The sequence below is a fragment of the Coccinella septempunctata genome, chromosome 5 (genome assembly GCF_907165205.1).
Source record: "Coccinella septempunctata chromosome 5, icCocSept1.1, whole genome shotgun sequence".
In the NCBI taxonomy this organism is placed as follows: Eukaryota; Metazoa; Arthropoda; class Insecta; order Coleoptera; family Coccinellidae; genus Coccinella; species Coccinella septempunctata.
This window is the reverse complement of record NC_058193.1, coordinates 3,602,977-3,628,965: the sequence shown is the minus strand read 5'-3', so window position 1 is coordinate 3,628,965 and position 25,989 is coordinate 3,602,977. Positions and strand designations below refer to the sequence as shown.

At 35.6% G+C, this 25,989-nt stretch overlaps 3 protein-coding genes across 3 annotated transcripts; 1 reads left to right on the top strand and 2 right to left on the bottom strand.

The window, feature by feature from the left end:
• Positions 1 to 4,812: 4,812 nt before the first annotated feature.
• Positions 4,813 to 6,459, bottom strand: LOC123313085. The gene has a single exon (XM_044897789.1). It carries the CDS (start codon positions 6,457 to 6,459, stop codon positions 4,813 to 4,815), a length of 1,647 nt encoding a protein of 548 aa, XP_044753724.1.
• An 852-nt stretch (positions 6,460 to 7,311) lies between these two features.
• LOC123313080 lies at positions 7,312 to 9,270 on the top strand. The gene has a single exon (XM_044897777.1). It carries the CDS (start codon positions 7,312 to 7,314, stop codon positions 9,268 to 9,270), a length of 1,959 nt encoding a protein of 652 aa, XP_044753712.1.
• Positions 9,271 to 22,336: 13,066 nt separating this feature from the next.
• On the bottom strand, positions 22,337 to 23,869 carry LOC123313079. Its single transcript, XM_044897776.1, has 3 exons — positions 23,774 to 23,869; positions 23,081 to 23,417; positions 22,337 to 22,488 (listed from the first exon to the last, which is right to left on the bottom strand). Exons 1-3 carry the CDS (start codon positions 23,867 to 23,869, stop codon positions 22,337 to 22,339), a joined length of 585 nt encoding a protein of 194 aa, XP_044753711.1.
• Positions 23,870 to 25,989: the final 2,120 nt, after the last annotated feature.

Here is a 25,989-nt window from a genome sequence, read left to right as displayed (position 1 = left end):
ATGATGATGTACTATGCATTCCAATGCACAGAACCACAAAGTTCACTTCATCACCAATGTTCATTGGCACCAAGCTCTATAATCACTTAAATAAAAAATTTAAGAGTATGACTGACAAGCAATTTGAAAGTCAGATCAAATTACTTTTGATCAACAAGTGCTATTATAGTGTTGAAGAATTTTTAGAAGATAAGTTATGTTAAGATCAAAAATTTCTTTTTTCTTTTGTTTTTGTTCTTTAATATGTTAATTTTTTTTCAGAAATTGTCTTGACGTGTCTTATACATTTTTATTAATGTCTGGAAGGATCGATAAATGTATTCTATTCTATTCTATTCTATCACCAAAATTGTATTCTGAAACTTGTTTTCTTCTTGTGTTTGCTCCTTTCTTTGGCTACTCCAAGCCACTTTTTCACCTGGTGATTGCAACACAACAACACACTAAGAAATTCTTAAGCCCCTTGATTAATGAATAAAATCGCAATACATTTCCCTTTGCCAGTCTTCAATGAATGAAAAATGATAAACTGTCAAATTCCTGCATCCTCTGGCCGCCAATAACGCCAATCACAGATCTACCAAAGCTAGTCACGATAGGTAGGTATATGATCATTGAGAACGAGGGTTCAATACACAATTGTTTCATTTATTTATTCAAGAAAAAAGCTACAAGCAGATAGTGAATCCACAACAGAACTAACTGAATAAAAAATGAAAGAAATATATATTCATACATATCATACTTGACTTCTAAATCTCCTAGTTGAAAAAAAGGAAAAAACCCCTCTCAAACCGAAAATGCAACAGTCTGGTGCAAAAACTGTACTTTGAATGCAAGAGTCACTGTACAAAAAGTGTACAGCACGATGTATTTTAAATGCAGGAATTACTGTGCAGAAACTGTACAGCAAGCTGCACTCTGAATGCAGCAATCACTGTGCAAGAACTGTACGGCAAGCTGCACCTTGTATGCAGCAGTCATTGTGCAGTAACTATATCGAAACTTGCAATTACGAACCAATATTCTATGTACATGAGTTCCCCTATATACTAGGTCTCTAGCCACTCGTTTGGATTGTACAGGGCGATTTCCTGTGAACTGTACACTTACTGTATTATACAAACTGCATTCGACATACAGTCACAGTAAGGCGAAGCTGCACTTCAAATACAGCTATGGTTTCGTAATCACTGTACAGCAAGCTGCAATTCGAACGCAGCAATAAAGTGCAGAAACTGTACAGCAAGCTGCACTCTGAATGCAGAAGTCTTTATGCAAAAACTGTATAGAAATCTGCATTTTAAAGTTTGCCGCACATTGAGCGCATTCCATCACAGTACAGCAGAACCTAGCCTAGTAGAGGATTTTGTAACAAATGCAATTGAATAGAACGCCGTATATTGGACGTAGCAGAGCCGAGGCCTACGCGACGTAGTAACAGAGTACTCTGTCTACCCTGCGTCGGTTGTAGAGTTCGCACAGTTTCTTCTGCAGAGTGACCACGTTTTTTTAAATGTAACGGTTAAATTTTATGAAAACGGAATTTACGATACGAGTAACAATAACTAAATGCGTAAAAAGCACAAAGATGTAATCTTCGAAATGATTATCAAAAATTTGGACAAACTATATAAAAACAAAATATTTCCATTTTCTGAATTTGATTTCGAATCCAAAAGTAGGTTCAGCTGAGCGGCTGGATCCACATTTTTAGAAGAAACTAACTAAGAACACAGAAACAACTAACTATCTACTGGCAATATTCGCGCATTCCTCTATAGTTCCATGGTACCTCCCCTATGCTTTGCTAGGCTACGTTAGTCTCAATATGCGGGCATCGTTCAGGTAGAGAGGAGGAATAGTTTTCCTATGTACATAGTTACTCCGCTGTGGTGTGCTAGGCTACACTGCCTTCAATGTGCGGCTAGCCTAAATGCAGCAGTCACTGTGCTAGGACTCTACGGCAAGCTGCACTTCGTATGCAGCAGTCATTGTGCAGTAACCATATCGAAACTTGCAATTACGAACCATCTTCTATGTACAGAGGAGTTCCCCTATATACTTAGCCGGTTCCAAAAATACCCCTCACTTCCTGTTTTGGGTCATATTTCAAAAATGCTCTTGTGTACGAACGAATGATCACAAAGTCATCAAATTTGGTGAGTGGGAGGACTACGCTAATCCCCATAGAGCAGATGTAAAGGTTCAACAGTTTCCAGAACCAGACTCTATTTTTTTCATATTATCGGAAATCATATAGAAAGTCACCCTGTATATGGAAAAGTTTATGAACCTGTTATGGCAATTTAAACTACACTGAATACATTCTAAGTAAGTTTCATAAAATTTCGTGGCACACCTACAGATTTAGAGAAAAAAATAAGGAAAATGCGTACTCGGAGATCAATTTTTTCGACGGCTTCATTTTCATGGAAAAACCATGCTGAGATATATCAAGAAGTGGACACAGAAGAATATTATCAGTTTAGATCCACTCTATGTGCAAGTATTGCAATATTCAGGGATGGACTCCCATTTCAGATTGGGCCACATTGCACATAAAAAACAGCATTTTCGCAATGCAGAATTCTCAATACAGAGAATATACAGTAACTGTATATCAAATACTGCATTGTTTCATGCAGAAATATCAACACAGTCAGCAGTTGCTGTATATAAAAAACTGCATTTTCGAAATGCAGAATCATCAATAGAGAATGTGTAAAGTAACTGTTTATCAAACAGTGAATTTTTTATGCAGAAATATCAATACAGAAACTGTGCAGTCACTGTAAGTCAAAAACAGCATTTTTAAAATGCAGAATTATAAGTACAGAAACTTTGCTGTCACTGTTTATCAAAAACTGCATTTTCGAGATGCAGAATTTTCAATACAGAAAGTGTACAATAACTGTATATCAAATACTGCATTTTTTATGTAGAAATATCAATACAGAAACTGTGCAGTCACTGTAAGTCAAAAACTGCATTTTTAAAATGCAGATTTATGAATTCATAAACTGTGCAGTCACTGTATATCAAAAACTGCATTTTCGATATTCAGAATTATAAATACAGAAAGTGTTCAGTAACTGTAAATCAAATACTGCAACTATCATGCAGAAGTATCAATACAGAAACTGTGCAGTCACTGTAGATCAATATCTGCATTTTTAAAATGCAGAATTATCAATACAGCAACTGTTATATTTCGTATTTCGTTGTGTGGGTTCGCTATAATAATAATCATGTATCATGTTTGCCGTTCCTTTCCGAAGATTGAACATTACAAAGTATTCTCCATTTTGCAGAATTTTGAGTGAGTTCAACTCGAGCTCTTTCGATTTAGATCCCTTCAATATCCCCTTTATACGCTATAAGAGGTTGTTGAAACATCATTATTTAGCACAAGATTGATTTTCTTTTTGTTTCTGTCTGATAACTGGTTGCTCTTGGTTCAGTGTTTTGTATTAGATTTTTTTCTTTATTTGCACTATGTTTAAGTTGATGCCTAATGATTGTATATATTTTTTGTAACCTATGAATACTGTTCTTGGGTTGAAATACCTGTTTTGTATTCTTGTTTCTCAATAAATAAATAAATAAATAAATCCCCACTTATCATGTGGATGCGCAATGACACAAGTATATTACATCTCCCTTATTTTACAAAAAAAAAAAAAATTTGATTTATGCATTATTGAATAAATATACACAATATCATTTACATAAGAATAATTATATTTACAAATTATGAATAGGATAAAAGATCAGGTTTTTTAATCTTTCTTCCATATCGAGAGACTGGTGTTCGAGATGTTGAAGGTTGAACATCAATTTCATTATCAATTACATTTTTCTCATTATTTTCAATTTCTGATTTACATTCGATTTCACATTTGGAAGTTTCTGGCAATGTTTCATCATTTTTATCAATGTTACAATCATCATCATCATCACTATCATAATACAATTGATTATTAATATACATTGGTTTCAAATAATACCTATTTCTACGTTTCAATTTATTAGTTTCATCTCCTTTCACAACGTATGAATATGAATTATGTTTCTTTATTACAACTCCTGGAATCCAAAGCTTATTTTCTCTAATATAAACTTTTTGACCTATATTTAAAGGTGATAAGTGTTTTGTTCTTCTATCAAAATACATTTGTGATTTAATTGCTTTTCTTTGATGAATACACCCTGTTTCTTTAGATTTATTTTTTTGTTTGAATTCAAATTTGGTAAGAATCCTCTAATTTTTCTTTCGAACAGAATTTCAGAGGGAGACAAAATCTTATTAAATCTGTTATCCATCCTGTTCATTGGAGTTTGATAAATAATGAAAAAGACGAAATTTTCGTGTCTGCTCCAAATTCTTTATTAAAAATTGCTACATATGTTTCGGCCCTTACAAAATTAGGGCCATCTTCAGGCATCTGCAGACAAATACAAAGATGTATGAAAACAGTAATAAAATAAAAGACAGCAACAGAAAAGTACATCGAAAGAGAAAACAACAGTACAAAGACAAAACAGTAAATCAACAAATATTGAGAGTCGAATTGTAAATTTGAGGAAAGTAACTCACATGTTTAAAATTATAACCGAAATTATTCGTCAAGAAAAGATGAAAGTAAATATGTCAAATTATCAGGGATCAACAAAGGTAAACAGAAATAGCAGAAAGAAGTGTAGAAACCACAGAAAAACACAGAAATGACTGAGTTTCTGTTGAGTGGCGAATATCGGGTTGTGCGAAGTATCAAAATTGGGAGAAAATGGGGAAGAACGGAATCGGAGTCATCGCGATGGGAGAAGGCCGAGCAAATGCGGACAAATAAGCAGTTCAGGGAACTCCTGCTGGGTGTTCAGAAGTTTAGTTGGGGTGTTGTGTTTTGCCTTTGTGATATGTATCTTCTCCAATGAGTCACATAAACTTCTGTTTTGAGGTAGAGACAGGATGCAGGGCTCCAACGAAGGAACGTGGCCGGAGTTCGAGAGGATGTGCTCCGCGAAAGTGGACTTGTTGGGGTTGTTGGTCCTAATGGCTCTGAAGTGTTCATCGATCCTTGTTCTGATGCTTCTAAAGGATCGGCCTATGTAGAAACTACCACAAGAACATTCCAGCCGATAGACTCCCATTCTCTCGACTGGGTCGACCTTATCCTTACCTCTGGACAGGATTGCTCTAAGGGAGTTTTCAACTTTGAAGGATATCTGAATGTTGAACTTTTTTAGGTATTTTTGGATTCTCTCAGAAACCCCAGGAACATAAGGGATGCTCTTGAAAATAATGTTTTCATCTGATATAGGGGTTAAATGGGTGTTATGTCTAATCATGATCTTATGGGAAATCCTGCGAAAAGTGTTCTGGACCAAGTTCATAGGGAAGCCATTGTTGTGTGCTATTTGTAGTATAATGTTGTATTCCGTTTCGTAATCTTCAGCGGACAATGGAGTTGTCAACAGTCTATAGAAGAAGGAACGGAAGGCGGTAAGCTTGTACTGGAGTGGATGATTTGATGAGAAAGGGATCACATGATCAGTTGTTGTGGGCTTCCTGTAGATAGAGAATTCGATTTTATCATCTCTCGAGCGCAAAAGCAAGTCTAGAAACGGAAGGGTTCCATTTGTCTGTGCTTCAACGGTGAAGGTGATTCTAGGATGCAGTGTGTTAATGAAATCTAGGAACATATCGAGGTCAGATTGATCTCCCAGAAAGATGCAAAAAATGTCGTCCACATAGCGTCTCCAAAATAGAATGTGTTTTTTGAACAAGTTAGTGTCCTTGAGTTTATTTTCAAGATATTTAAGAAAACACTCTGCAAGCAATGGCGCCAGAGGAGATCCCATACTTAGGCCGTTTTTTTGGATGTAAAATCGGTTGTTGAATTTGAAAATGTTCTGCTCCAGGCAAACTTTTAGTAAAGCTGAGAGAGAAGACACAACATCGTCGCTAAGATCGGAAAAGGCCAAAAGTTGGTTGATTAATTCAGCGGCTTCAACCGGTGGAGTAGATGGGTATAAGTTGACTATATCGAAGGAGACCATGGTTGCTCCCTCGGGAAATTTGAGGTCTTTGATCTGATGCACCAGTTCTGAAGAATTTTTGATAGAGAATTCTGATCTGTTATCTAAATGGCGTTGAAAAACATCACAGAGGAAGGAAGACAAGCCGTGGGCAGGGGTGCCAACAAAGGAAACGATTGGGCGAACGGGTATGCCTGGTTTGTGGATCTTTGGCAAACTATATAACAGAGGAGTGACCGGTACAGACGAGGTAAGCCAATCTATTCTAAAATTGAAAAGTTGCAAAATATCTTTATTTTGTTTGATGGTAGAATTTACCTTCTTAAGAAAACCAGGTGTGAGATCTTTGGGGGTTGTGTCGAAATCTGTTGAATTTAGGAAGTCTTCAGTTTTGCAAATGTAATCAGACTTTCTCATGATCACGGTGCAGTTGCCCTTGTCAGCTTTGGTGACCAAGAGATTGTTTACGTTGATTTTGTTCAACAATGATTTTATGACATAGGAAGAACTCCCAAATTTTGTAGTTTGATGTCTTAAGAAGGATTTGATGATGTTAGTTGTCTCTAATGTTATGGTGGCCAAATTTTCTAATCTGCACCGATTAAAAATGTTCTCAATATGTGAGGTGAACGAGTCTAAAAGTACAGGAGAAGGCTTGAGAGGTGCGGAATATTCAAGGCCCTGGTTAAGAAGATCCTGTTCGGCAGATGATAGTGAAACGAAGGAACGTGGCCGGAGTTCGAGAGGATGTGCTCCGCGAAAGTGGACTTGTTGGGGTTGTTGGTCCTAATGGCTCTGAAGTGTTCATCGATCCTTGTTCTGATGCTTCTAAAGGATCGGCCTATATAGAAACTACCACAAGAACATTCCAGCCGATAGACTCCCATTCTCTCGACTGGGTCGACCTTATCCTTACCTCTGGACAGGATTGCTCTAAGGAAGTTTTCAACTTTGAAGGATATCTGAGCTGAGTCAACAAGGAGGTTTGCTATTAGGTTTTGGATAAAACAAGAACTCCGACACAAGTTTAGACTCAGAGAAGCAATTTTTCTCGACATATGGAAATTGCATATGGAACTTACATCTTACCTACATCCAGCTATAAGGGATATCCTGGAGAGAAAAACTCGGGAAAGGATGGAGTTGGCGGGTGAGAAACGCTTTGAGAAACTATCCAAGAAATTGAACTACTTGAGATCTCACAATATTCCTGAACAACCAACCCAAACAGTATATTCAACGTTTAAATTTCACCCAAGAACATTAAACATGACCGACGTTTCACTATCATCTGCCGAACAGGATCTTCTTAACCAGGGCCTTGAATATTCCGCACCTCTCAAGCCTTCTCCTGTACTTTTAGACTCGTTCACCTCACATATTGAGAACATTTTTAATCGGTGCAGATTAGAAAATTTGGCCACCATAACATTAGAGACAACTAACATCATCAAATCCTTCTTAAGACATCAAACTACAAAATTTGGGAGTTCTTCCTATGTCATAAAATCATTGTTGAACAAAATCAACGTAAACAATCTCTTGGTCACCAAAGCTGACAAGGGCAACTGCACCGTGATCATGAGAAAGTCTGATTACATTTGCAAAACTGAAGACTTCCTAAATTCAACAGATTTCGACACAACCCCCAAAGATCTCACACCTGGTTTTCTTAAGAAGGTAAATTCTACCATCAAACAAAATAAAGATATTTTGCAACTTTTCAATTTTAGAATAAATTGGCTTACCTCGTCTGTACCGGTCACTCCTCTGTTATATAGTTTGCCAAAGATCCACAAACCAGGCATACCCGTTCGCCCAATCGTTTCCTTTGTTGGCACCCCTGCCCACGGCTTGTCTTCCTTCCTCTGTGATGTTTTTCAACGCCATTTAGATAACAGATCAGAATTCTCTATCAAAAATTCTTCAGAACTGGTGCATCAGATCAAAGACCTCAAATTTCCCGAGGGAGCAACCATGGTCTCCTTCGATATAGTCAACTTATACCCATCTACTCCACCGGTTGAAGCCGCTGAATTAATCAACCAACTTTTGGCCTTTTCCGATCTTAGCGACGATGTTGTGTCTTCTCTCTCAGCTTTACTAAAAGTTTGCCTGGAGCAGAACATTTTCAAATTCAACAACCGATTTTACATCCAAAAAAACGGCCTAAGTATGGGATCTCCTCTGGCGCCATTGCTTGCAGAGTGTTTTCTTAAATATCTTGAAAATAAACTCAAGGACACTAACTTGTTCAAAAAACACATTCTATTTTGGAGACGCTATGTGGACGACATTTTTTGCATCTTTCTGGGAGATCAATCTGACCTCAATATGTTCCTAGATTTCATTAACACACTGCATCCTAGAATCACCTTCACCGTTGAAGCACAGACAAATGGAACCCTTCCGTTTCTAGACTTGCTTTTGCGCTCGAGAGATGATAAAATCGAATTCTCTATCTACAGGAAGCCCACAACAACTGATCATGTGATCCCTTTCTCATCAAATCATCCACTCCAGTACAAGCTTACCGCCTTCCGTTCCTTCTTCTATAGACTGTTGACAACTCCATTGTCCGCTGAAGATTACGAAACGGAATACAACATTATACTACAAATAGCACACAACAATGGCTTCCCTATGAACTTGGTCCAGAACACTTTTCGCAGGATTTCCCATAAGATCATGAATAGACATAACACCCATTTAACCCCTATATCAGATGAAAACATTATTTTCAAGAGCATCCCTTATGTTCCTGGGGTTTCTGAGAGAATCCAAAAATACCTAAAAAAGTTCAACATTCAGATATCCTTCAAAGTTGAAAACTCCCTTAGAGCAATCCTGTCCAGAGGTAAGGATAAGGTCGACCCAGTCGAGAGAATGGGAGTCTATCGGCTGGAATGTTCTTGTGGTAGTTTCTACATAGGCCGATCCTTTAGAAGCATCAGAACAAGGATCGATGAACACTTCAGAGCCATTAGGACCAACAACCCCAACAAGTCCACTTTCGCGGAGCACATCCTCTCGAACTCCGGCCACGTTCCTTCGTTGGAGCCCTGCATCCTGTCACTACCTCAAAACAGAAGTTTATGTGACTCATTGGAGAAGATACATATCACAAAGGCAAAACACAACACCCCAACTAAACTTCTGAACACCCAGCAGGAGTTCCCTGAACTGCTTATTTGTCCGCATTTGCTCGGCCTTCTCCCATCGCGATGACTCCGATTCCGTTCTTCCCCCTTTTCTCCCAATTTTGATACTTCACACAACCCGATATTCGCCACTCAACAGAAACTCAGTCATTTCTGTGTTTTTCTGTGTTCCGCGCTTCTTTCTGCTATTTCTGTTTACCTTTGTTGATCCCTGATAATTTGACATATTTACTTTCATCTTTTCTTGACGAATAATTTCGGTTATAATTTTAAACATGTAAGTTACTTTCCTTAAATTTACAATTCGACTCTCAATATTTGTTGATTTACTGTTTTGTCTTTGTACTGTTGTTTTCTCTTTCCATGTACTTTTCTGTTGCTGTCTTTTATTTTATTACTGTTTTCATACATCTTTGTATTTGTCTGCAGATGCCTGAAGATGGCCCTAATTTTGTAAGGGCCGAAACATATGTAGCAATTTTTAATAAAAAATTTGGAGCAGACACGAAAATTTCGTCTTTGTCATTTCAAAATCTTATTAGATATATGAGTTAAACCAAAAGAGCAGCATTAATATCTTTCTTATCATATTGACATTTTTTGATCAAATTTTTGATAGTTTGAATGCTCCTTTCAACCATGCCATTTGATTGAGGATACAATGGGCTGGACATTTCATTACAAAAAATTTTGAATTCTTGACTTGTGAATTGTGGACCCCCATCAGAAATTAAAATTTGGGGTATTCCGTAAATTGAAAATATGTTTTTTAAATGATTTATGATGCTAGCACTGGTGGTTGAAAAAAGCTTTGCTCCTGCGTAAATTCTTGCACTAATTTGTCAGAAGCAAATTAACTAGAAGAAATTGTTGCCTGACAATGAACTGAAAATAAATTACGTTGAAATTATAATTTTATGTTGTAACGTTTCGGAGTCCTTCATCAGACGAAAAATTTGCTCCTGACAAATTAGTGCAAGAAGATTTTTAATTGATTTGTTTCAGAGATTGGGAGTGGAAACCCTAAAAAGTTTATTGAGAAACGAAAATGTGAGGTTGTGATGCTTGTCGAAGCACTTGTTGGTCTCAAATCAGCGGGATGTTGTCCGTTCTACGAAGAAGTCACATTAAATATATAGATATTTTATCACAATGTGCAATTACTTCGCAAATAAGAATTATGATGAACAGAATTAACGTTAAAAAGTAGATGTAATGTCTGTGAAGGATAATATATAGAGGAGATTGACGAAATCTTGAAACCTAACTCAAAAACAGCAACCTGTTCAAAAAACTTATTCTGCTCTGGAAACGCTATCTGGATGATCTATTTTGTGTTTTTTTTTTGGGAACCAATCTAACCTCGATGTGCTCTCAGAATTCACCCTACATCCTAGAATTACTTTCACTGTTGAAATACAAATAAGCGGCACCCCTATTTCTGGACTTACTTTTACATTTGAAAGATGATAAGATCTCTACTTACCGAAAGCTCACCACCAACTAATCATGTGATCCCCTTCTCATTGAATTATTCCCTACACTACAAAAATACCTGAAACAATTTAATATTCAAATCTCTTTCAAATATAATATAATATAATAACCCAGTCGGTCCTGTCGAGAAAATGGAAGTTTATCGGTTGGATTGTTCATGTGCAAGTTTTTGCAGAGGCCGATCCTTTAGAAGCATCGAAACAAGGATCGATGAACACCTCATCAAAGCCATTACGACCAACAATCCTTACAAGTCTACTTTCGCAGAATACATTCTTTCAGGCATCGGCTACGTTCCTTCTATTGAGCACTGCATCCTGTATCTCCCTTACATCAGAAGTTTATGTGAATCATTAGATAAAATGCATATCACAGGGGCAAAACTCAACACAACGAATAGACTTCTGAATACGCAACAGGAATTCCCTGAACTTCTGATTTTCCCGCTCTTGTTCAGCTTTCTCCTTTCATGTTGACTCTTTTTTGCCTTTTTCTCATTTTTACTTTTGCGCATAACTCGTTATTGGAAACTTGACGGGAACCCAGCCATTCCTGCGTATCTGTGTTCTTTGCGTTTCCAGTTGTTTTGTAATTCTTTCTGCTCAATCTGTTTACCTTTATTAGTTCCTAATATGAAATGTTTACATCTTCATTCTTAACAAATCTTTCTCATTAATTATAACAAGTGAGTTCTTCTAAAGTCCTTTCACAATTTTACAAGTTTTTTTTCCTTTTTTTGGACATTTTTCTGTTGTTGTCTTTTGTTATTTCATAAATCTCGTCGTAAACTTTTTATCTACAGATGTCTGAAGATGACACCAACATATATAGCTTTTATTCATTAAAGAAAATTTGGAGCAGACAATGGAAAGCCTTTTTGTATCCATGAGATTTTTTCTGGAATATTTCGTTGCGTACACCTTGTCCTGTCAATAATGAATACAAAAGAGAAAGGATTATCCAATTTGGAGCAGTCGTTTGAACGTGATGAGCTTACGTGGTTTCCATAGATTCTCTTTTATTCATACAGGGTGAATCATTGCGAAATGCGCATACAATCAGATTAGATGGAGGACACTGAGGTGCTTCTAAATAACCCATATTTTATCAGTCTTTCATTCTATGTAACCAAGTTACAGGCTGATTTAATAATTTTCAAAATATTATAAATAATTTTTTCTTATGCACCGCCCTATACATTTTTTTGATATTTTATTCCTATATTCTTTGTTAGGAGTGATATCGGTTAACATAATAAAAAAGTCTCAATTCAGGTCCGGCTCAAAGAAGATTAATGAGTATGTTCTCTGTCCAAACAACACCCCGTTTATCAAAATTTTGAAATTTCATTCACAAATGTTGAAACAGCAGGAAAAAATAACTTGAATGTATTTGTTGCTTCCGCATAGAACTTTTTTACTTGATAGCTTGAGAGAAATCTATGGATGTTTCGAAGATTATGTAGCACAAAATTTGAAAGAATGAATTATTTTCTCCAGATGGTGATTTGCCAGCTGAAATCATTAAATATATTCTCTTCTAATTTCTAGATCTTAACCTGGGACCTTGAAAAACGAGACGACATATCCGTATTTTGGACTAATTTTGTGACGAATGACAAACATTCAAACAGTTTGTATACCTAAATTGATCATCACAGTACGCCCTTCAAAAGAGATCGAAAAAGAGACAAGTTGTTCATTTTGGAGGAAGCCTATAGCTTAATTTTAAACAAAAACAATGTTGCCACAAATCTACATTTTGAAATTCGAAGGTTGTAATTGTTCGCAAATGAGTTTGCGATCAAATTCAGATGATTTTTAGATAATGAGCAACTGAACAAGTGAAAATGCTCAGATGAATCTCCTCCACTGTTCTGGTAGCAGAAGGAGGGTTCCTAAGGGAGGGGAAACACGGAACCAACCCTCCTTCTGCACTTAGCTTCGTGGCACGATAGAGCCTGATTAAGGACACAGCACTTCACTTAAAATTGCTCAATATCACTTTGGTTCACTGAATATAGAGAGATGACAAATAGTGCGATGATTTCGGCGATATATTAGAAGATTATTTAGGTTTTTGAAAGAAAGATTTCGGCGCGTCCAGCGATGATGCGAATTGGAATTAGTTGTCGTGATTGACAGACGACAAAGTTTATCTTTCTTCCGTAGGGTCAACAAACGCCTGACAAACCGGAGTCAGGCAACCCAATTCACGATCGAACAGGTTGATCTCAATATTTTGTTAACTAGAACAAGAGTATGATCATCTCTCAACTATTCTGATGTATTCTTGATGTTAATAGGGGAATAGAGCAGAAGTATTGTATTGTAAAATGTTTATACACTTCAGGTTCGACATCCCAAATTGCTTTTAATTAAAAACCTCATGTTTATAATTATTAACTTAAGTAATCAATACTTTCACATATTCAGTTTTACTCATTTGTTTGTGGTCTTTCTAAATTTGTAAAGAAGATTTTGAAATATTTACATACAGGGTCTTGTTTCGACTCAAAACCTATTACTCAATTCTTTTGAGGACGGGCCTGAAAAAAAGACTTCTCTTATTATTTTCAACGACTCAACTGAGGACGAATATATAAGCCAAATATGATGAAAATATGTAAGGTGTGGTTCATATGTTACGATAAATTGAAAAACTGGGGAAAATCTCTAAATCATTCTGCATCCTAGTAATAAAAAAAGATAGACCCATAAAATATATCTCTTCACAAACCTTTTAGGGCTTTCACTCCCAATCTCGGAAACAAAATCAAAAGTAGATTTTTTCGTCTGATGAAGGAGTCTGATATAGACTCCGAAACGTTACGAAGAATTATAATTTCAACGTTATTTATTTTGAGTTCATTGTCAGGCAACAATTTTTTCTAGTTAATTTGCTCCTGACAAATTAGTGCAAGAATTTACGCAGGAGCAAATCATTGATTTCATTTTTAATTGATTTTGTTTCAGAGATTGGGAGTGAAAGCCCTAAAAGGTTTGTGAAGAGATGCAAAATCCTCCCAAAATAAATTTCAATCGATATCTGAAAGAAAGGTATGGGCCTTTTTCTATTTCAAGTTTTAGAAAATTGGAAGAATTGTACAAAAAACTATCCCACACAGAAAACAGTCTCACCTTCATGTGTAGATGCAGAGATAATAGATTGATTCCAAAATTCCTGAGAATTAGGCTACCATTTCGGAGTAATGGTTCGGAAAAGATTAAAAACAGGTTCGGTTATGCGTTGGTAAGAGAAAGAATAAATTTTCTCAGATATAATAAGGTAAGATTTCAACAAAATATATTAAGGTTAGAAGAAGAAATTTTCCGTAACCTTTCAAAGGAAGACTTTGAACATATTTTACATTGTGTGAATATTTCGTATTTCCATGAATATGAGAAAAGCAAACGATCTAATTTCAAAAAATTTAATATACTAATGGAAGAAAACCAACAAAAATTCAACAATACAAAAATCAGTAACAACTTCATTAATAAAACGGTAATCAACTTATCTTCACGAAATTTGAATGAAAATGAAAAATTGATATTATCAAAAGGACTCAATTTTGCTATAACTCCAAAACACATTCCAACATTAGATATAATTACAGCTATTGAAAAAACAGCCCAAAAACTTCCGCTTGATAAATCGAATGAATTTAGAGTACTAAATAAATTGTTACTTGATAAACCTTTTAAAATAAAACCAAATCTAAATAAAATTGAGAATAAAACTATAACTTCATTGAAAAATGATAATAACATTAAAATTTTACCTGCCGATAAAGGAAATGCAACAGTTATTATGGATTCAGGTGAATATAAAAGAAAACTTTTAGAAATTGTTGATGATACCGATAAATATTCCAAAATCAAAAAAGATCCAACTTCTCTCACAGAGAATAAAGTGAAGAAAATTATTTCGAAAAATTCCAAAAAATTCACATATGCTCAAAAGAAATTTATCACACCATCTTATAGCAAACCCCCACATTTATACGGCCTACCTAAAATACATAAACCTCTTATTCCTTTGAGACCAATAGTAAGTTCACTCGGATCCCCCTGTCAAAATTTTGCTAAATATATTTTACAATTTTTGAACCCATTAACAGGAAAATCAACTAGTTTTTTGAAAAATACTCAACACTTTCTTGAAAAATTAAGAAATTCTAATTTAAATGCAACAGACATCTTAGTAAGTTTTGATGTAGTAAATCTTTTTCCAAATGTTCCAGTTGATAAAACTCTTGAAATAGTGAGAACAAAATTGATTAATGATAGAACCATTTATGAAAATTCGAAATTGACTATTGATGATATAATGGAGATATTAGAAGTTTGCCTGAATTCCACATATTTTCAATTAGATGATGTTTTCTATAAACAAAAATTTGGTATGGCTATGGGTTCTCCTTTATCACCAGTAATGAGTAACATATTCATGGAATCTTTCGAACAAAAATATATAGACACATACCCACTAAAACCAAAGACTTGGTGGCGATATGTAGACGATATTTTTGTGATTTGGCAACATGGTAGAGATGAACTAGAGAATTTTTTTGATCATATCAACAACAAAGAACCTACAATAAAATTTACAATGGAATTAGAGCAGGATAACAAAATTTCATTCCTAGATGTTTCAATAAAAAAGTTTCCGAATTATTTTGAAACGAGCGTATACCGAAAAAAGACACATACTAATAGATATTTAAATTTTTATTCCAATCACCAAGTAAGTGTCAAAAGAGGTATCATTAAAACACTTTATGATAGAGCTAATTTAATTTCATCTACACCCGAAATTAGAAATAATGAAGTTGACTTCATTAAACATTTTCTTAGGGATAATCAATACCCAAAAAAATTTTATTGAAAAAACAATATTAAATTTAGAGAGAAAAATGACTAACCAAAATCGTAATAATGATCAGGAACAACCAACAAACCGTCAAGAACAACCAAATTTGTTGAATGTAATTCCTTATGTTAATGGCCTTTCAGAAAAAATAAGAAGAATCGGTTCGAAGTTCAACATACGAACTGTTTTTAAAACGCAAAATGATTTAAGATCTATATTAACAAAAACTAAACCTTTGAACGAAAAACAAAAATCAAAAAATTGTATTTACAACATACCCTGTATTTGTGGTAAAACTTATACAGGTGAAACGTCCAGACCTCTAGAAATAAGAAAACGCGAACATAAAAATAATATTAAAAATAGAGAAATTAATCGATCGCAAATCGCAGATCACATTTGTTCTAATACGGGAGACCACATGATGGATTGGGACAACACAAAAATTTTAATGACAGAACCAGACCATTATAAACGAAAAATTAAAGAGTCTACGTGTATTCTATTAGATCAGGATAATAATTTGGCAAATTGTTCGGTAGGAATAGATCATATTTGGATCAATTTATTAAAGAAGGAACTGTCATCCGGTAATTTCAAAATTAAATGAATCAACGTTTCTGTGCAGTCTCTGTTTCTGTGTGTTGACAATTAATGTCAGACAAAAAGCGACAATTCCAGAAGATTTTCAAAAGTAGATTTTTTCGTCTGATGAAGGAGTCTGATATAGACTCCGAAACGTTACGAAGAATTATAATTTCAACGTTATTTATTTTGAGTTCATTGTCAGGCAACAATTTTTTCTAGTTAATTTGCTCCTGACAAATTAGTGCAAGAATTTACGCAGGAGCAAATCGTTGATTTCATTTTTAATTGATTTTGTTTCAGAGATTGGGAGTGAAAGCCCTAAAAGGTTTGTGAAGAGATGCAAAATCCTCCCAAAATAAATTTCAATCGATACCATAAAATATAGGTTATTTAGAGGCACCTAGATGCCCCTAATTAACCCATACCGAGACCCATACTGTATGAGCATTCATATAAACACCAAAATATTGTTTTCTCACAACTTATCTTACACCTTTTTCTGTCACTTTTTTCAGAACTTGATTCGGGAAGGTACATCACAACGTTAATTTTTCTTGATTGTCGGACCCTTCATAAACATTAAGAATGTGCTGAATTTGTGAATCATTAGTTCTTAATCACACGATTGACTCTCACAAAATAGGGTCCTCAATTTCTTTTTTCGAAAGAAGAAATTTAATTGCACTTATTATGTAAGAAATAAAATCAGGTAAGCGTAATACTCGACAATGAATTACGAGGAATCGTGTCTTAGATCCATATACCTATTATATTCTATATCGATAATGAGAAATTGAAGCTAGCCCGTGGCCGGAATCGACTGCTGCGCATGTGCAGAAATATCAAGAATTAAAATACCTGATTAGCTCTGTCTCTTTCTGATACATGGTTTTATGGATTGACAGGAATGAAATGATTTTACTTCACAACCATTCGAATATTTTCGACCTTAACCTATCAATATGTTGATATTGGTTTGAATCAGGTTCAAACTCAGGTTTGTATTACATAGTTATTTGTATTGCATCGTTGATTTCTAATAACTAGAATTCAAAATTCATGAAACTTCATCATTGTGCAACACTAGAGGTTCGGATCCATAACAAAAGTGAAATATCATGTGTTTTCCACAAAAAACCTGTGGAGTGCGGAGATTAACAAAAGTGATGTTGAATGAAGAAAATTGTAGGACTGTGACTACATTTTTCTAGGTTGTTCACTATCTTATATTATCTGCATTGTATTTAGATAAGTCTATTATTGTCTTGAAATTTAGTTGTCAGTTGAGGTAAATTCTAGTTCAATTTATGATTGTTTTTTTCAGCACTGAAATAGTGAAACATCTAAATCGACATCTATATCTATAAAGCTCAAAAATATTTACAAATATCTACCAGTTTCTCATCTTCTAAATATTCTTAGTGCCAAATTGATTATTGTGCTTCTAATGAGCACTCTGTACTTTTATATATGTTACGGGCAATGTAAATAATTGGGCATTGTTCATAATGCCCGGGCAATTTAACCCTTTCGGTCACCGCGTCCTCATTTGAGGACATACATATTAATATCTTACTCGACAACCTTCTGATCACAGTGTCCTCATACGGGGATATGCCATAACTCCCGATGGGGGCGTTTTGGGGGTGAAATGACCATAGGAAAAGTTCTAATTAAAATTGTAAGGAAGATTCCACAGGTCCAATATTTTTCCAATGACACAACAAAAATTCGTGACTGAAAGGGTTAAAAAGTGCCCAAATGGATATGACAAAATGATAAATTATGTTCCAAATATTACATTGCCCGGTCATTATGTATAATGCTGAAAGTCAAGTGGGCAATTTGAAAATCATTTTTATTCATATTTCTTATGAAAAAAACAAATTTTTACATACCTAACTGACAAAGTAACAAAAAATAACAAATTTCACATGGTGACAAACAAACCGGTGGCGATGAAATAAGTACAAACAAAACTCAAGTCCAAATAAAAATAATGTATTAAATATGTACGTACTTATAAATTTATATTCACACAAAATGTCAATATGTAGCAATACCTACATAGAGGGTGTATTTATTAGAGCATCTTTCACTTCGGTGGCATTTGGAGTTACATAGCTTTTTTTTACGATACTTGCACGTACCGGATTTACAGCTACCTTTACAGCCACATCGACTATAGCTTTGGCCCTCTTTCTTGGATGAAAATCTTGCACATTCTCATAGTGAAATCTCTGTCTGTGGAATATCTTCGCCATATATAAACTTCTCATTACAAATTGTAAATTGGTTCCGGGCATAAAGTTGATTTAGAATTCCGTGTTTCGTGCCGTAGTTCCTCCTCATCATGATGACTTTTACCTGGTAGCTTCGCTACGCTGTGGTTTATTTTGCAGTAGACCATCTTATACAGACTGTAAATTGATCTGATCTTCTACTAAAACTTCTGAATCCTCTTCACAATTTATATTATGCAGAACGTCTGTGGTTAAAAAACTTTTTAGACCATTTTTTAACTTTGTCCCAAACATGGCCTCGTACGGAGTTACAGTTGATGCCACTAAGATGAGCCACGGCCCTCTTAACCCTTAAGAGGGCTGTGGATGAGCTCTGTTCTTCATTAGCTGACAATTAATCAAAGTGCCCAAAGAAATAATAGCGGTATTTAAAATGACCGGGCAATGTGAGAAATTATCGTAAAGTAATTCGAATTTATCAAATTGCCCAATTTTAATGGTCATTATTCATAATAACCAAGCATTATGAATACTGACCTAAATAATTACATTACATTACAATATAATTAACATATATAAAATATGTACATATTACATTAAATGTTTATCCAAAACTATTTTTTATTGAGTATTGAGTAGATTGACAGGAGGGGAAATTCAGGAGGTAAGATAAGTAGGATGTGTACACGTATACGCAATATTGAAACTGGTATGAAACAGTAATATAAAACGAACTTGTTATTCTGTCACTCTTGAGTTTACTGAGTATGGATAATACCATTCCTATTCGGCACTTATTATTTCACAAATCATAATAATATTGGGTGAATAGTTTTTATACACTAATTTGGTTTGATCTCTTTTCGTTGATTCATCTGATAGTTGTAAAAAACGGATACATTGTCGATGAATTTAATATTCATCAACTTTCGCCTCATATAAAATTCTTCTTAAAATTTGTACAAGAATTTGAAACAAATCATCATTCGAATTCATTCAATCATCCAACGTCAAAGATGAAAACAACCTAACCAATATCTTGATTTTCATTTTCGAACTTCTAATTCGAGCATGCGTACAAGTGGATTCCTCCCAACGATTTTGCTTCATTTTTTGTCGTAGTCTAGTACGCGTGTTAGCAATAGATGTATGCTCAGATCTATGCATCGGCAAAAGCATGATTCATTGGAGCACAGAGTGTACTGAGCATAGGGTATATACTCTTATTCTTCCTTTGACATTCAGTCGTCGGACATTATCATTATATTATAAAGGGAGTCAAATTCAACATTTGCTAACATACATGATCACATGATCAGACATATATATTATACTGATCACTCATACTCAAAATATTCAACTGACTGATAACCAAAATGCTTAGCTCTGAAATCAATCTTCTCGTCAACCGTCCGAGATGTAGGTACTCACTTCCCGGACACTTTTTTTTGAGAAAGTAGTATATTCCTGCCTAGTCCGGGAAGTTACTTCCTGGACTTTGTAGAATTTCAAACCACTTTCCGTCTTCGTTATTTCATGTCCTGATGGTTTCATTACCTCATTCTGTAGAAGAATTGGGTCAAGAAAATACAATATAAAATCAACGTATCTACCGTATTATCGGTAGCCATATCAATGAATCCATCCGGTTCATATATTTTAATTGAACTGATAAAAAAAACTGCTTCCATACATGCATATCCATCGATGCTGGTGAAATAATGAGGTAAATCGATTCCCTCCGGCAAGTGACTCCTCAGTGATAACAAAGCTCAGAGATATTCGTAACGCTAATATTTTCAGATCTCTTCTCTGAGAAAATCCTGTGAAATATCTGGCGGCTTTTCCGATCGTGCCTGAATGCGCTTCTATCTTGGAGTCTTCTTTGATGAAAATTTCACCTCAGCTCATCTTTCTCCACCTTAATGTTCGGGAGCGCGTGATGAATTTTTAATGATGCGTTTTTCGATACTCGCATAGTTTCCTTTTTTTTCACGGGCATATATTTGTACTCTTTGAAGTTTCTTTATCGAATTTCAATCAAAAATACTTGCTAAATTATTATTCAACCTAGGTGTTGGGGCGTTTTCGGAATTTCCCCAATATTTGTTTATTATTGTTTTGTATCCATTCATATCTCACATACGACACCACATGTTTTAGTTTCGCCCTCTTCGCGTTTCCAGTCAGTTTCAGTTTAGAATTAGACGCCGCCGTGTTGTAGAATTTCGACCAGCTTTTCGCATTTTCGCTTTTCACCCGCCTTAGAAAAATTTTGCATAGTAAAACCGCAGTATTTAGTGTGCATCTTGGTGTTAGTGCATCACAGTTATAGTTCAACCCGCATTATTAGGATTGTAGCTTCACCCGCATTTTATTCAAACCAAGGAAGGTCGGGATTACCACCTGCATCCCGAGCCGCAGTGGGAGTGCTGTCCAGGTTTATAAACTTCATCTTATTTTTTCCTTATTTTACCTTCACCCTTCCTAATTTACTTCCTTTACTCGAAGGTGAATTTGGAAATAACGCACCTGGAACTAGCTTGACCCCAAAAAACTCAGTAGTAAGTTAAATTGTTTTTCATTTACAGTCCACTCAAAATAGCACATATATCATATAGGCCTTTGTAAGTACAAATTGTTTTCAATAATTGACCAAAGGCCGTACCACTAGGACTTCTCAAAGCACCTCTAGTATTCAATAAAAAAAGTATTTGAAATCTTTAACGTTATTCGTTTGAACATGAACAAGGATCACGTCTAAATAGTGAGGCAATAAATACAATAATAAGTACTATCCAGTAACACAGCGACTACTGTGTACTATACAGTTACACAGAGCGCCACCCAGTATGAAACGATGTTCGATTCAATCCCTTCCAGATACAAATCCAGACGAAGACAATAGCATATGTCCCATATTTCCTCTAATTCAGTACTTTGCGAACAATATGCGTATAACGTACTGAGAGGTTTGGGAACACGTTCAGATCACGGCAGAAATGATGCCATAGGTAATAACATGGAAAAAGATCACGCCCAAACAGCGAGGCAATGAATACAATAATGAGAATTAATTCAGATGCATACCACCCGCCGATATGCATGTCAACAAGTGTTATGATCCTTTTTCATGTTATTACCGATGGCATCATTTTTACCGTGATCTGAACGTGTTCCCAAACCTCTCAGTACGTTACACGCATGTTGTTCGCAAAGCGAATCGGCGAACTGCTATTAGGCTTGTTCGCAGAGTGGTTCACAACGGTTGTGAACTGTATATGATCGAAAACAAGTTGAAAAATTTAGCAATAATTCATCAAAGTTTTCACATCCTTGTGTATTCATGATTGAGATTTCACAGGAATAGGATAATGAATGAAATAGCCTTTTTCTTGACTAAAGCCGACGTTTCGTTGGTATTTTCCAACTTTTTCAAGGCTGTAAAATTTAATTAAAACAGTTTTAGTGGAATACAATGGTAGAAGTCGAGACAACATGAGAAGAAACATACACTTAACCTACACAAACGTCTACGAATAAAGTAAATAAATAAACACATAAGTAAGACAAATGTACCTCGAAACAAGTTATACGAACTCACCAAGTTGAACAAAGCTAAATTGAAGATCTTAATATTACGCATTGGACACTATCGTCACCAAAAGCACATAGGTACTACGAGCCAAAAAAACTGAAAGATCTTTTTGAAACATTCGTTCATCGGGCATTACCAGCACTCTACAGTATTTATATTAGACTATTATATGAGTGGTTTTTAGCTTAGGCTTTATAACAATTGTATTTTTGAGAAAGTACTTTTTTTTTTAATATTATTATTCTGAAGTGACTGAGAAAACCAAAACAACAACCTTGTCACAACTGCTCATGCTCACACCCACGCACGTATTGTGGGCTGCCCACACGTTATCAAGGCAGATTAACATTCAATTTGTAGCTGTGTAAGATATTTGCGTAAATGGAGCTCAGATTCTGTGTGTCCGTTCTGTTGTTGACAGTATCATTTAATTTGATTTGAATCATTTCGCTGATGTTACGCTTCAACCAATTTTCTTCTCTGTCTAAAATTTTAACATTATCAAAATTGAAGCAGTGGTTGGTCTCAAAATGATGGGATGCCAAAGCAGTTTGTTCTCCTCTTTGTCTATTCTTTTATTTCTTTTCACCACAATCATAACAGTGTTGTCTAATTCTGTTCTTTAATAACTGTCTGGTTTGTCCAATGTAGGATTTAGAGCAGGAATTGCATGAAATCTTGTACACAACGTTGGAATTTTCAAGTGCCGGTGTTCTGTCTTTCAATTGAGAAAACAACAAAGATGTAGTCATGGTATTATATAAAGCGAATTTCGCGGAATCGGAATATGACTGGACAATTCTTTCCATCTTCAGTGAGACCACTGGAATATACGGAAATCTGAAAAACGAGTAGGTACTGAACAGGGGTTCTCGAACGTGAATCAGGCTGATATTCATTGATGATTTTATTAACTAGGTTGGATGGGTAATTATTCATTCGAAGAACCATCCTAATTTTAGCCAAATTTTCATCTCTAAACTCAAGATCACTGAGTTTGATCGATCTGAACAACAGATTCTTTATTGATGCAATTTTGTAAGATCTACTGCATTCTGAAAAATAGTTAAGTATACGATTGGAACTAGTAGGCTTAGAATACCACTGTGTCTTCATAGATCCGTTGTCCTGCCTGATCACTCTAACATCTAAAAAGTTTACAACACCATTATTTTCTTGTTCTATAGTGAACTGCAGGCGCGGGTGAAAGCCATTGAACACCGATAAAAGTTCATCAGATTTATCTTTAGGGATCGCCAGAAATGTGTCATCCACGTAAATTTCGATGAAGGGAACCACAAAACTCAAACGCCCCAAGCACTCCCTCACAGCCTCCTCCATGACAAGTGCAGCCAAAGCTGGACTAGCGGGATTACCCATCGCACTTCCATCCAACTGTAAATAGTATCGTCCCTGAAAAACAAAATAATAATAACCATTTTAGGACTGGAAGAAGATTGCCCATACCGCAACCGTAGTCAGAATATTGCCAGAAGATTCCAAAAATCAGTTTTGAACTTGGAAGTGAAGATAACGATATGGAGTTTAGACAGGGTAAAGCTTAAACTCGCTGATACCTATAGAGCCTTGGTGAACCTTCTTCCCCGTGGTTTGTATGATGCTTTCTCACGGAGATGTGGGGTTAACTATGAGAAATTGTTTCAAACAATAAAAAGAAGGAATAGGATGAAGTTTAGGCGTCTGTGCAATTCTGGCAAGTACAGACCGATTGTCTGCGATGCTTCTGATGAAGCACTGTACAATTATACCAATGTACTGATCCCCCAAGGAGTACAGATGATTCTGTCTTTGGGCCCCAACCTGAGTCTGACACCATCGAGGGAGAAAATTCCGATTCCATCCATGATTAAAGACATAGAATACTGTATTCAAAATCTTCAAGTACAGGACGAAATAAAAAACCTCATTCGAACTCAGAGTGCCAACGTCATAACGAACTACTATCATAGAGCGAACAACCAGTTGGAACGCAGAAGTCCGTTGGCTGGGGCATTCATGAATGCAAGAAACTTCCTCCGGGCCCACCCGAACCTGTTAATAATGAGGTCTGATAAGGGAAAATCGACTGTGGTAATGGATAAGCATTCGACATGATGTCGTCGAGCAAGAAAGTCGGTACGAACGAGTCTCTACAAATTTCTATTCCCGAATGCGGTTCGTGTAAACGAACAATAGTAAAGAGTAGTACAAAGTGTATCATTTGTGCCAAAGTGTACCATCCAGGATGTGGTAAAAAAATAATAAAATGTTGTAATATTGATCTGTCAATATCAGGTGATTCCATTACTACGGATATTTCCCCAATGTCTGACAGTGTGAACAAACAAATAAGTGCTCAGTCCACCCATCATGAGCTCCTCTTAAAAATAATAAGTGAGTTAGAATCGAAGAATTCAATTTTAATGGAAAACAATTCCCTTTTGAAATTTAAAATCTCAACGCTTGAAGATCAATTGTTGGTTAAGGAGGAAATTATCAACAAACTCTCAACAAAAAGCGATGCTTACATAAATACGCGTAAAGATTATGAAAAAGAATATAAACACACATATGCGAACATCGTCACGTCTGAGAAATTCAGCGACATTGTTAAAGGTAAAGATACTCCATCTGCCGCTCCTGTGAAATCGGCCGCTACAGGTGGTACCGGAAGAAAGTCGACCGAGGCAAGTACTTCAGCCGCTTCATCTGAATCGTCAGTTGTAGTGCCCAGTGATAATAAAAATAGTAACAGGAGGATTTCTCGTGAAAATGAAACTTTAACTCACAAGTTAAATGTGAAGAACGATATGGATTGGAATGTTGTTACCCCAAAGAAGTTTATTAAAAAACGTAATAGTATGCGTATTATTGGAAGCAGTTCAGTGGTTTCTCACGTTGAGGGACTCGAAAAATATAAGGCGTTTCATGTGTCTAACTTAAAACCCGAAATTACGGCAGATAATCTCCAAAACTTTCTCAGCAATAATTTCTCATCTGTGAAATGCGAGAAACTCGTGTCAAGGTATCCTGAAAGTTACTCGTCATTCAAAGTTCTCATACCTACTTCTGAGCATGAAAAAGCTATGGATGGATCTAATTGGCCGAGAAATGCTGGTGTTCATCGGTTTTTTCAACCGAAACCTATGAAGAATCCTGCTTCTTGAATCCTGATAAATCTAGTCAAATAACTGACGTCAAAAATAAATTAAAAATCATACAACTAAATGTACAGTGCGTCTCAAATAAGATGGATATTCTTGCAAAATGTTTGTCTGATGAAAAACCTGATGTTTTAAGTCTTGCTGAGCACTGGTGTAATCCATATAGTATCAAAACTATGACCTTTCCTGGGTACATCCTAGCGGATTACTACTGCCGCTCCTCTAGAGCTCACGGGGGTTCTATGATCTACATTAGGGATGGAGTGCCCACTAGGAGTCTGTGCGTGTCACGATTTTCAGAAGAAATGGATTGTGAAATCAGTGGTATCTTGGTGATTGCTCGTGATATAAAAATAGCCATCGTAAGTGTTTATAGATCTGGTTCTGGGGACTTTCAGAATTTTCTTAATAGAATTTCTGTTGCTCTGAATTATTGTTATACTTCTGCGGAATTGATTTTTCTATGTGGAGATTTGAACGTTGATTTTTTAAATGCTGATTGTAAGAATCGCAAGTTGTTATTTGATTTGATGAACTGCTTTAACTTGAGCGTTTCCTCGAGTGATCCAACTAGAGTCTTTACGGATATCACTGGACATACTTCTATCTCCAAGGTTGATTATGTATTAACAAACGCAAATTTGCAGGATTGTGATGTTGTAGTTTATGAACCTCACATTAGTGATCATCGGGTTATTTCACTTATGGTACAGGTCGCTATTAAGCATACAAATATTAAAACATCAAAGTTAGTTAGAAATTTATGTCCTCAAAAACTGAAAGATTTTGAATGTAGTATATCCAATTGTGATTTTCAAGAA